The sequence below is a fragment of the Sus scrofa genome, chromosome 6, assembly GCF_000003025.6.
Source record: "Sus scrofa isolate TJ Tabasco breed Duroc chromosome 6, Sscrofa11.1, whole genome shotgun sequence".
In the NCBI taxonomy this organism is placed as follows: Eukaryota; Metazoa; Chordata; class Mammalia; order Artiodactyla; family Suidae; genus Sus; species Sus scrofa.
This window is the reverse complement of record NC_010448.4, coordinates 1,907,723-1,919,731: the sequence shown is the minus strand read 5'-3', so window position 1 is coordinate 1,919,731 and position 12,009 is coordinate 1,907,723. Positions and strand designations below refer to the sequence as shown.

Sequence of the window (12,009 nt, the reverse complement as noted above, 5' to 3'; positions counted from 1 at the left end):
CTTCAACGCGGTGTTGTGCTGCACCCGGGCCCTCGACCCCCCATCTTCCCGCTGCATGCATCTGTCCACGTGGCTGACTTTTCACGTGTATATTTCTACATTGTGCAAATTCTTAGTCACCCTGTCTCGCTTAGATTGTACGCATCATTACATCTGACGTTCTTGTAACCACGGCGTGCTCCGTAAGATTCCTATGAGAAGTTCTGCTTTTTAAAGACAAAGATACCATGCCGAGAGGGGAGACTTAGACCCCACGTTAGTGGGTGGTCACTCCCTTTATAGGATCTTTAAAACAAGTACATTTTTAATGACTAAGGTAAAATAAAGGCACAACTAAAAACTGTCATTTGAAGTTCAGTGGAATGGATGAGTGTGTGTTTGGGACCTGCAGTCTATACTATCCAAAGCCAAGCAGGCCGAGCGTGAGGGCGGGTTTCTCCGTGCCGAGAGCCGTCGGGTGGCAGAAAACCCACCGCCAAAGTTCTGGCTCGCCAGGGGCCCCTTGCTCGCGTTGGTCGCGGCTCTCAGGTCATAAAATTTAGTTCTCTTTGAGAACGTACAGATGTGCTAGCAAGTGTGGGGAGGACGGGTGTGGGAGGGCCCTAGGTATTTTGTGCGAATAAACACTTGGGTACCTGCTCTAAATGACCACAGAGCTACGACCCAGAAAGCACGGTGCGTGGGGGTGGTCGGAAGCCCGGCGCGTAGCGGTACCTGAGCTGGGGGCGGCGGGGCGCGCACAGGACAGACACCGGCCCGCCAGCGGCTGGCGGAGCTCCCCGGGCAAACTCCACTCTGTACCGCAGACGGTGGGAAGGACACGCTGAGGGCTCGGCAGGTTGCGTGCTGCCCCCCATCTTCAGAAGGACTCCTGTGGGGGAAAAGCACCAGAATTCTCCCGCTGGGGCCTGGCGCTGCTCAGGAGAGCACCACAGTCCTGGGCCAGCGCGTGCTTGTTAGCGCTGCTACCCCCTCAAGTCCAGAGAGCAAAGACCTGGTAAAAGGGAACAACTTTTTTTTTTTTTTAATTTTTATTTTCAGTACATTAAATTTACTCATAAAAACATTCTAAAAATGTACAATTTTTCTTTTAACAAAGTATATAATAAAACATAAAAACCCCAAAAACAGAATACTTGACATTTACAATTCAAAATCAAATTAGCAGAATATTAAATATTTACAAAACTATATCTTTTAAAAATATTTATAAAGTTACATGCAATTTTGTAGAACTGACATAAAAGAATGGCTCAAAATGGGAGAATTTTCCTTCATTCCTAAAAAGAAAATATGTCCAATAGAAGCTGTGAAGATTCTTAAGCACACAGAGGTCTTTCAGTACCAGAGCCTTGTCTCTGTGCATCTACGAACGTGTACCCACGTGGGGGGCTTGTCACAGCACGGGGACGGACTGACCGGGCTCCCTCCGGCAGCCGGGCCTCAACCAGCACAGGTGGTGGTTGGTGAGTGTTGATCAAAGGGCCTCCCTTCGACTCAGAACCTTGGGACGTCTCGGCAGGGGAGCCTTTTCAGAACCCATGGCTTTCAGTGTCACCTGCCTCATTCTTTGGGCGTCCCCTGCACTTTGGAAAGGCAAGGACGGCCAACCCACTCAGGCTCGACAGTCCCGTCCACTGTGACAGGCGGGCAAGCCGAGCAGGGTCAGAGTCTCCCTCATGACCTTTCAGACTCAACGCGTCACGCCCTCGGTCACGCCCTTGCCTACGTGACACCAGCAGGGCGTTCAACAAGCCACCACGGAAGCAGGCAGAGGGACCAGATGACAGCGCGCGAGGCGGGTCCCGCAACCCAAGTCGCGCGCAGCAAGTGCTCCTTTGCAGCCCTGGAGGGAGGACAGAGGCGAGAGCCCCGGTCAGCCTGCGTGCCCACGGGGACGCCTCACGGCCGTGGACCCGTGGACCGTCAGGCCAAGTGGCGAGGCCACCACGCGCCTCCGGACGTGCGGTTTAAACTATGTGGGCTTCTCGCCATAAAGGACCTAGAATTCTAAACGGTGAATTACAATACTGAGCCTCCTAGCTACTACGTTAACAAGCTGACTCCTGCACGTTTTTGGACATTAGAAATGATGCTGGTTTTTTAAAATACCCAATCACATATCTGCTTTCAAGAAAATAGTTTTATTTGAAGTGCTACTCCCATTTTCTCAGTGCTCTTTAGCAATTAGAAGTTTTTTAAAACAGTTGTACACTTTCCAATTTTCGATATTACCATGAAATAAAAATTAGAAAATAAGGTAGAAAATTGAGTGTTTTTGCGTAAAAAAACAAAGAAGATTAGTGTTTTATCCCAACACTGTATTCTACTAAGTCTGTACATTCCACGTTCCCCATTCTTGGAGATTACAAATGGGGTTAGAAACTTTAAAATAGGACAGACTCCACAGAGCAAAGTGGCTGGTGCCACACCTACCTGGTTGCCACAGCATTTGGAAACAGCCCACGATTTCGGGAAAACGGCGATTAAGCAGTTGAAAGGGTCAGGGTGGTCTATGCTTGGTAGCTGATGGTGCCCTCTGAGAGATGCCAGACGGTCTTCAGGCTGGCTGACGGCGGTTGCTTTTGGAGAGAAATCTCATCAGAATACTGCTAGCGCATATTCCCAAGTCCACGTATGAGATTCGCCTGGGAAGAGGTCTCATGGCTCGGCAGCTGAGTGCTTTGTGTCCTGTGTGTCGCGTCTCGTGCTCACGTGTGACGGCCTCCCTGGGAGACGCCACTCCACAGGCGCGTGCTGAGCTGAGAGCCAGCTGGGAGTTTCTAAGACCTGCAGGAACTGGAACACAGCCACACACTGTCTGAACTTCCCTCAATCTGAATGTCGTACTTCAAACTGAAGATGAACTTTGTGTTGTATTTAATGCTAGCCTCTAATATTTATCAAAATAGTTACAAGGGTAACAAGCGACACGTTCATTCCCCAGTGCTGCCCACTAAAACAACAACAAAAAACCCCTAAATATGCTTTTTTTCTTTTGTTATGAGACAGTTTTCAACAATTCCACTGTGGTGAAATAGGATTTATTTAAAATAGTTCTTTGTTTAAAAAACCAAGAAATTTAAAAGTTTGGCTTTCAGCACATACCCAGGCCACTCTAGTGGCCTTCAGAAATATTAAAATCGTAAACATCAAAGAACACTCTAAGTCTTTCTTAAACGTAACATGACAAGTCCCAGTCTAGTACTCTTTAAGGCAAAGTTGTGTCAGTTCGTGTTATTTTGACATTTCGTAGTGTTTATGATTTAGGAGATCAGTGTGACATTCCCCCCAAAAGCTGCTGCAGGCGTCGTCACTGCTTCACAACTGTGTGTCACGCTGTGTACCAGGAGAGAGAGAACACAGAGGTCTGTCGATCCTGCATTGCATAGAAACGAAACTCTACTAAAATAAAGCTCTAGAAACTCTACTAAAAGCCTTGCATAAAAAAAAGGAACAACCTTCTGCTGTAGTTTCCACGAAGCCTGGAAACTGATTCCAGAATTTGCAACCTCACATCACACTACCTCAAATTCTAGGGTATTCTTTTGATTTACACCAATTTTACATGAGGCTGATTGTCCGGTTTTAAGAATGGTCTGAATATTGTGATCTTTTTTTTAAAATAAGTATATTCAACTGGAAAATCCCTGGGCAAGGCCTTACCAATCAGTATTTTAATATTGAAGGCTTTAGTATTTAAAACGATGTCTGAGCAGAAAATCCCCTCTAGCCTTGAAGCTTAAGTCCCTAACTTTCAGACCAAAAGCTCTCGCTGCACTGGGTGAAACTGAGAGCTGTGTGGTGGACTTTATTTCCCACCTTGATAAAACTAGACTTGTGCAGATCTTACAGCTCTGCCCTGTCGGTAGAGTCAGTCTCTTTCAGAGTCTTACCACTTTCTACGGTAGTTTTCCAGGTAACGTTTAACAGAACTGTTGATAACAGCCTATGACAAGAGAAGCCGACAGGCGGGAGAAAATTTCAAATCTTTTGCTCATAAATCACAGGACTGTATTATTACTGTTGTTGGAGTGGCTGTCTCAAGTGTGAATCCGCGAGCAGGAGGCCTTGGGGTCCGCGGGGAGTCCGTGGGAGGTAAAGCACTTGCAAGCTCGGCCAGGCACGTGCAGCACCCTCAGAGCCGCGCGCCGGCCACGCTGCCCGCACGCCTCTGCCAGCGTTCCTCGGTGGTGGAAGACGACAGAACTCAAAGCTCTGAAGGGCGGGGAAGGAAGCTGTCCTCAAAGCTTTGACGACGAGGGACTCTCTGGGACTTGGACCCTTAGAAATGAAGTTGTTGCGAGGAACTATTTCTATTTAGTAACATCGTTTAAATTTATTTGCAGGAAAAAAAAATTAAAAACCTGAAACTGCTACAAGTTGTTTTGAGGAGGGAAGGAAATACTAAAATCTCTGTTGTGTACTAAGTCGTGTAGCCTGCTGGTGCCAACTCTTTAAAAACGGGTTCTCTGAGTGTCCTGCACGGACTGGTCGTGGGGAGGAGGTCTCCGGAACCGCAGAGACTGCCGTCAGTGTACATTCGTCGGTAGTGCAATCCTTAAGAAGCCCAGAGACTAGTGCCTGACCACTGTGGGAACGGAACGGAACGGAACGGAACGGAACAAGGCGACATTTTCCCTCACCGGGGTCAAGTCCGACGGGTAGGACTCCCCGTGGAGAACTCCGACCTGCAGTCCTCGGCGCGAACCTCACGCAGCAGCTGCCCTGGAATTACGAGTGAGCCTACGAGGACCAGTTAGGGCCATGCTCTTCGGGAGACGGGAGGTCTCTGCATTGCAGCCAAGGGTGGAGGTGGCCAGTTGTCACTCAGAGTGGAGATGCCCACTAGGCCAGTCCTGACATCAAGCTCCCACCTAGGATTTTGGCAATAAAACTTGAGTTTGATGCATTCCTACGCTAGGTTTTCTATCCAGTCTAGTAAAGTAAAGCACCTTTGGATTAAAAATATTAAGCTCAACAGCAACTAGACTTCTCAGTTCTGTATTGAATTTTCCTTAGGTCTCCATGGCTTAATAGTGTTCTGTTGCCAGAGAAAAATATCAATCTGTGGAGTCCAGACTTTCTGCTGGAGGGGCATATTTCAACCTAAAAGTACCTGGAGAAGGGGGGGAAAAGAGACCACATTTGAATCACCAGAGAATTCCTGCCATCATCTGTCCAAACTCACTTCTGGAGTCACAGGTCAAGATTTGGGTACCAGAAACCCAGACCCTCTGTTCTAACCTCTCCCAAGCACCCTCCTCCGCCCCAACCCAACCTGGGCGCTGTTTTGACGTCTGTCAGGCCAGACAAGGGGTGAAAAGACCGCAGAGCGCCCAGTCCGCGTGGTCGTTCCACGGGTGCTCTGGCAGGGTCAGCTGGCCCCGTCCCCGGGGCGAGGGCCACCCCCACAGGCTCTGGGCTCGCTGTGTCAGGAGGTGCAGCATCATCCCTATCAGCGGGGTTGCCCGCAGCCCCCATCACCCCACCTGCCGCCAGACCGGATTCTGAGTTGCCTATAAAGCTCTCCAGGGGACTGAGGCAAGTCTGCAGCAACCCTCCAAAGTCTCTGGAAGGCAAGTGACTGCCTTGCCAAGGTTGCGCAGAGGGCAGTCGGGCTGGGCCCAGCTTCATCTGCCCCAGACAGACAGCAAGAGCAGAGCTGGTGTCATAACGACAGCAAACACACACACGACTAAAGGAGACAGAAGCGCCTCTGGAGGTAGGACAGGGGGCAGGAAGAAGATGCGGCCCAGGGAGCAAGGACACCACGCAGCCGCACACCCCCACGGCCACGGCCCCCCGGACTGGGAACAGAAGCGGGGACAGCAGGTTCCATCTGCGGCCCTCAGCTCACATGCCACCCCCTTGGTTGTCAGTTCGATGCTGGCAAAGGCTTGAAGTCGCCCACACGTGCTCCTCAGTCCCATGCAACAGGCTGAGAAGGAGCCATGGGGGCAACGGCTGGCCAGCCGCGCTCGGGAAAGTGAGGGCGCGCCCAAAGCGCAGAGACCTCTCGGAACCAAGGCCGCCCCCGGGGGCCGCAGAGCCTGCCCACAGTCGCTTGCTTTCTCAGAGCGCGTCGGAAAAATCACCTGCGGCCGCTTTCAAGCAGCGAAAGCGGACTGTGTTCAGCTTGCACACACAGCCCCCCGCCCGGCCGCGCCGCCGCCGGAGCCTTTACCTTGCCGACTGAAGTCCATGGACGGCTGCTTGCAGTCCTGAGCGCGGTGGCCCGTGGCCCCACAGTTGTAACACGAGAGATTCCCGCTCTTTTTGTGACTGGAACCATTGCTACTGCCCACCAAGCCCTGGGCCTGGTAGACGCCCGCCGCCCCTGCCATGAAGTTCTGCACGGGTGGGACGGCAAAGGCAGACTGGCCGCCCAGCACGGGCTCGGGGCCCACGCCGCCGCCGTAGGGCGAGTGTACGACCGGGAAGGCGCCGCCGCCGTACTGCTGGGCGCCCACGTAGCCGCTGCCGCACACGGGGCTGAAGGGCAGGAACGGGAAGGGGAAGACGGACGGGCCCGAGAACGGGTGCTGGAAGTAGTTGGCGTAGCTGACGGTCAGGCCGCTCGAGCCGCAGCTCCCGCTGCAGCCGCACGACGTGCACACGACGCAGCCGGGCGGTGGGGCGGGCGCGGGCTGCTGGGGCGCCGGCTGCTGCTGCTGCTGATGGTGGTGGTGGTGGTGGTGGTTCTGGGCCGAGGCGGGGACGCTCCCGGGGGAGCTGCCGCCGCCGCCGCCGCCACTGTAGAAGCTGCTCTCGGGGACAGAGGAGAGTGCGGGGCTGGAGCTGGGGGCCGGGCAGCTGGGCACGCTGGCCATGTTTGCGAAGGACGTGGAGGGGTGGCTACTGGAGGAGGCAGTGTTGCTGTTCGCACAGAAGCTGCCCTGCAGGGGGCCCACGGGCACACTGCTCATCGCAGAGAAGGCAGCTTTGGTGTTGGCTGTGTACAGCGCAGTCCGGGGGTTTATTATTGCAGGGGGCACACTTATCTGCACGTTACTGGAACAGGACGTTTGCCCGGGGACAGCAGAATCCGCAGGGACAGACGAGGACACCAGGAGTTTGATGGGTGGCCGAGCCACGTGGAAGACGGTGCTGGACGTCCCGGGGGCAGCGGTGCTGGTCTCCGCCCCCAGGCCCGGCTGCTGCGCCGGCTTCATCGCCCTGTCAAGCGCGGATGCAGGGACCACTTTGGTGCGGGGACCAAAGGACACGGCGGGTGACACGGCGCTGCTGTCGGCCAGGCCCGAGAGGACCTGCATGGGCTGATGGGGGCTGGACGTGGGGAGCACGTCCAGCATGGCACTGCCGAAGCCCTTGTCCACCTTGAGGCCGCTTCTCGGCGCGGAGACTTTGCCGCGCTCCTCCAGAGACAGCAGCGAGTGCACGGACGACGAGAGCAGCTTCAGGTCGGCGCCGCCCCGCTCGGCCTTGTGCACGGAGCTCAGCATCCGGATGGGCGCCATGTGCGAGGCCGTCATCATCTGGGGGGGCAGCGGGTGGTGGCCCGACGGGCTGGAGCCCGCCTCGTTCTGCACGGGCAGGACCTGGGCCGTGGGTCTGGCGGAGCTCGAGGTGAAGTGGTTCAGCAGCGTCACCGGCTTGTCCTTGTCGGCGCCCTCCGAGTGGACCTCCAGCCCTGGAGACGGAAAGAGCGTCAGGCAGCCGCCGGGCCGGGCCGGGCCGGGCCGGGCCGGGCGGGCACGCGGGGCGCCTTACGTCTGTCGTTTTCCTCGGCGCTGTCCGAGCTCTCCTCCCGGGCCTGCACCCCCATCGGGCTGGGCGAGGAGCTGGAGCACTCAGAGGAGCTGCCTTCCCGCGCCGTCTGGTGAGGGGGCTGCTCCACTTCCACCCGCAGCGCTGCAGACATGGGACGGGTGACAGTCTGAAGACGGCACTGGGCTCCAGGTGCTGCAGGTCACCAACAGGCGCCTGCCAGCCGGCATCGACTGTGCCCGCGTTGCCCCTGGCACATGCCTGTCACACTCCCTTTCACGTCAACCCTAAGGAGGCAGGTGCTGTCCTTTCCTTGTCACACAGGCTCGCCAGGCAGCAGATGCGCACGACCAAGCCTCAGCCTCCCCGAGCAAACACTGCCGGACAGGAAGGGTCCCCCAGCCCCCGGGTGCCCCAGAGGCAGCCACCCCCACCCCGAGCCCTCTGTCTTCGGGGCCCAGGATCCCAAGACCTTTCCGGTCAAACCCCCGCTGACAAGAGGCACCATTTTACTTCCTGGTTCGCCGTCCCTTTGATACTTGGAGCGCTTTCTGAGGGACAAGGGCAGGAAGCAGAGGAAGGCTGGTGGGGTGGCAAGAGCCCTTCGAGACGGCCCCAAGGCCCCGAGCCTGCCCGGGGGGAAGGGCGCGTCCATCCTCCTCTCAGCCTCTGGCCAGATGGACCCCTTCTGCCCAGACAGCTGCAGGAGTCACCAGACTCCAGCTTCCAACCCAGTGTCCCTGCTGTTTTCCTACAGGAGAAACCGTAAAAGCTAAAATCACGGCCAGCGACGAAGTCGCGGCCCCACCCACCTGCGGCATGGCTGCCTCGCACCGCCTGCACCGGCCCCACGTGGCTGGTGGGGGGCACACGGGCCACTCCGCTGCTGCTGACCGGCGCGGGGGCTGCGGGGTTCAGGCACCGCTTCTCCGACTTCTCCCTGTACAAGAGCAAAGCACGCCAACAAGCGGGGGCTCGATTCTGCTGAAGAAGGCGCCAGTGGTTCCCCAACTCCGCCAGGTGCACACGTTCCCCAGAAGAGTACGTCCACCAGCTCATGGCCAGGGGGATGAGACGCCTTCTGACTCGCCAGTCACTCTAGAGGCCCTTCCAGCAAACCCAAGCCACGTCCACAGACATTTACAAGCATCAGAGGAGTTCCCGTCCTGGCTCAGTGGTTAACGAACCCGACTAAGAACCATGAACCATTGCTCAATCCCTGAGCTCGCTCAGTGGGTTAAGAATCCAGCGTTGCCGTGAGCTGTGGTGTAGGTCGCAGACGCGGCTCGGATCTGGTGTTGCCATGGCTATGGTGTAGGCCGGCAGCTATAGCTCCGATTGGACCCCTAGCCTGGGAACCTCCACATGCCACGGGTACGGCCCTAGAAAAGACAGAAAAATAAAATAAAGTAAAAGCATCAGAGTTCATAAGCAATCTAAAGCAATCCAGTCACTGATAAACCCCAGCACCTGTTCTGCACGCTGGCACCTAAAATGAACACACATTCCACGAGCATTCACGCTTACTTCTCCAGCTCCAGCTGAGTCTTGAGTTTTTTCTTTGCTCCCATGGTGAGGGATTCGAATTTATTCAGATCTTCTTCAGTAAGGCTCAGAAACTACCACAGAAGAAACAAATTACGAAGTTACTGAGAATTAATTAGGATTCTGAAAGAAAATAACCTGGAGCTTAATAAGTCTAGTCCGCCTCTAGAGTATGTTAACAACTCAAACCTAACAGGATTAGAGACAGGAAAACATTTACTTGATTAATGATGTGGCACCCACAGTTCAAAGCACACGATGCTCACGAGAGTCACGGGCTGTGTCCACTGGGCCTTCCTGGACAGTCGAGCTCGGGCACCTGGAAGGCCCTGCTCCCTGGCAGGTGACTGCACACAGCGTCCTGCGGCCTCGACCGTTGCAGAGAGGCAGCCTCTGGAGTGGCTCCCTCTTAGGAGCCCCACACCCAAACACAAGCCAGCCACCCTGCCACAGACAGGAGCCCAGTCTTCTTTAGCAGTTCTTTTTTCTTCAAATCACACTCACTGCAGGGACAATGGCAACGTTGCTGGGCAGCAAATGACCCAGAAAAGTAGAAACCATCCCAAGCGAATGGCCACCCAAGCCACTGGCCACACACCTGGCTCTCAACAGGCCGTGTAACATGGTTTGTGACTTTAGCCATTTCAGCTCACACGTGAAACTAAAACTTTTTAAAGGGACCATCACCGAGGTTAGTAAAATCTTTTGTCTTTAAGATTTATGAATCATAAACTGAGAGTTCTGAGAATATACTTCAAATGTGTTTCTTGGAACTCCTGCTAGGGCACAACCAGATAGGCAGCGTCTCTGCAGCACCAGGACACGGGTCCGGTCCCTAGTCCGGCGCAGCGTGTTAAAAGATCCAGCACTGCGGCAGTGGTGGTACAGGTCACATCTGTGGCTTAGACCCGATCCCTGGACTGGGAACGCCTTTGTCGTGGGGCAGCCAGAAACGAAAAAAAAGTGTGCTTTTCTTCGAAGTCAAGATTGATTTCTAGATTCGTCCACTGCAGATTTTTGGAAAAATGAAATGTTTACAAAGATAACAGCCCTCACGTCACTTCATCCAGCAGGGGGAGCTCAGATTCAAACAGCGCGTAAGGGTCTAATACTTTTTGTTTTGTTTTTAGGGCCACACCTGCAGCAGACGGAGGTTCCCAGGCGAGGGACCAAATCGGAGCTGCAGCTGCCAGCCTGGGCCACAGCCACAGCAACGTGGGATCTGAGCCACATCTGTGAACTACACCACAGCTCACGGCAACACCGGATACATACATAACTCACTGAGCAAGACCAGGGACTGAACCTATGACCTCATGGATGCTTATCGGATTTGTTTCTGCTGCGCCACAAAAGGAACTCCTGGTCTAATTTACTTTAATCAGTGGCAATGAAACAAGAAATTTCAGGAAAAAAAATTTTTTTTTTTGACTGCATTCATGGCACATACAAGTTCATAGGCTAGGGGTCGAATACAGAGCTGCAGCTGCTGGCCTACACCACAGCCACTGCAACACAGGATTCCAGCTGCGTCTGTGACCTATGTCACAGCTCACAGCAATGCCGGATCCTTAACCCACTGAGCGAGGCCAGGGATCGAACCTGTGTCCTCATGGATACTAGTCAGATTCGTTTCCACTGAGCCACGATGGGAACTCCCAGAATTTTTTTTAACACTGAAAAAAAAAACACTCCATGGCAAAACTCTCTTCGGGAAAAAGTAGTTTCCATGTAGGACTGCTTGAAATACAAAAAATTCATCTATTCTTTTAGCTGTATGACCCTAAATGAAGCCAAATCATCAGACAGCCGCTTACTTGCATCCGAGCATGCGGGGTCCTGGGAAAAGGCCTACGTCAAAGGGCATCTAAGACAGAGGCGGGACACCAGAACTCGCCACCCACCGTGAGGCCACTGGAGACCTAACAGCCTTTACGTCACGGGGAGAAAGCACCTAACTTGCAAGGACCTCCAACTATCTTAAAAAAGCGATCCTACGAACCATCGCGTTACAGCTTTGCTTCAGCTGCAGGCAGCCTTCGGAAACCCAAAGGCGCGGGTCCTGCGGCAAAAGCTCACAGACGCAGGCCGCCTGTGGGTGTTAAGACCCCTCGTCACACACTCGGAACACAACTCAGGGCCCCCAGGAGTGAGGCCTGCGGGTGTTAAGACCCCTCGTCACACACTCGGAACACAACTCAGTGCCTCCAGGAATGAGGCCTGAAGAGCGGTCATGTGAGAGACCCAGCAAATTCGACCAGCACACCTTCTCCATCGTGAGCTGTTTGAAGACCGGGTAGTACTTGTGCAAACGCAGTTTCCGAAGCCAGTCTAAAATCCCATTTTGCTCCTGGGGCTGAGGGGCCTGCAGACTGGAAGGCATCAGGATGGTGGGCGAGCTGTCCATCGGGGTCCGGTAGGCCAGCGCCGAGCCCGCAGCCCCCGCGTGCGAGCAGTGTGGCAGGGCGGCCGCACTGGCCGGGTGCTGCATGTGGTGCTGGGCGCCGCTCTGAGAGGACGGGATGCCGGCCACTCCACACACAGGCCTGTGGGACAGAAGACGGGTGCTGTCGAAAGGCTACGACCAGCTCATACACCTGGACTGCACTGCAGCCGTGTCCACTGCTAACCACAGAGCCTGGCCTGGGCAGAGGTCTGCAGGGCTCGGATCCTTAACCCACTGAGTGGGGCCAGGGATCGAACTTGCATCCTTATGCACACTAGTCAGATTCG

The 12,009-nt window shown here is 54.6% G+C and overlaps 1 protein-coding gene across 2 annotated transcripts in view; it reads right to left on the bottom strand.

Annotated features, from left to right (window-relative positions):
• The window catches only part of ZCCHC14 (zinc finger CCHC-type containing 14), a 67,628-nt gene continuing 57,749 nt past the window's right edge, over positions 2,131–12,009 (bottom strand). For both annotated transcript variants that reach the window (XM_003126814.5, XM_005664297.2), the window contains 6 exons: positions 11,543–11,822; positions 9,259–9,350; positions 8,544–8,671; positions 7,735–7,875; positions 6,188–7,654; positions 2,131–5,119 (listed from right to left, as the gene is read on the bottom strand). In XM_003126814.5, the coding sequence (XP_003126862.4) occupies positions 5,064–5,119; positions 6,188–7,654; positions 7,735–7,875; positions 8,544–8,671; positions 9,259–9,350; positions 11,543–11,822 (2,164 nt within the window). In that variant the 3' untranslated portion in view covers positions 2,131–5,063. The remainder of the gene's footprint in view (positions 5,120–6,187; positions 7,655–7,734; positions 7,876–8,543; positions 8,672–9,258; positions 9,351–11,542; positions 11,823–12,009) is intronic.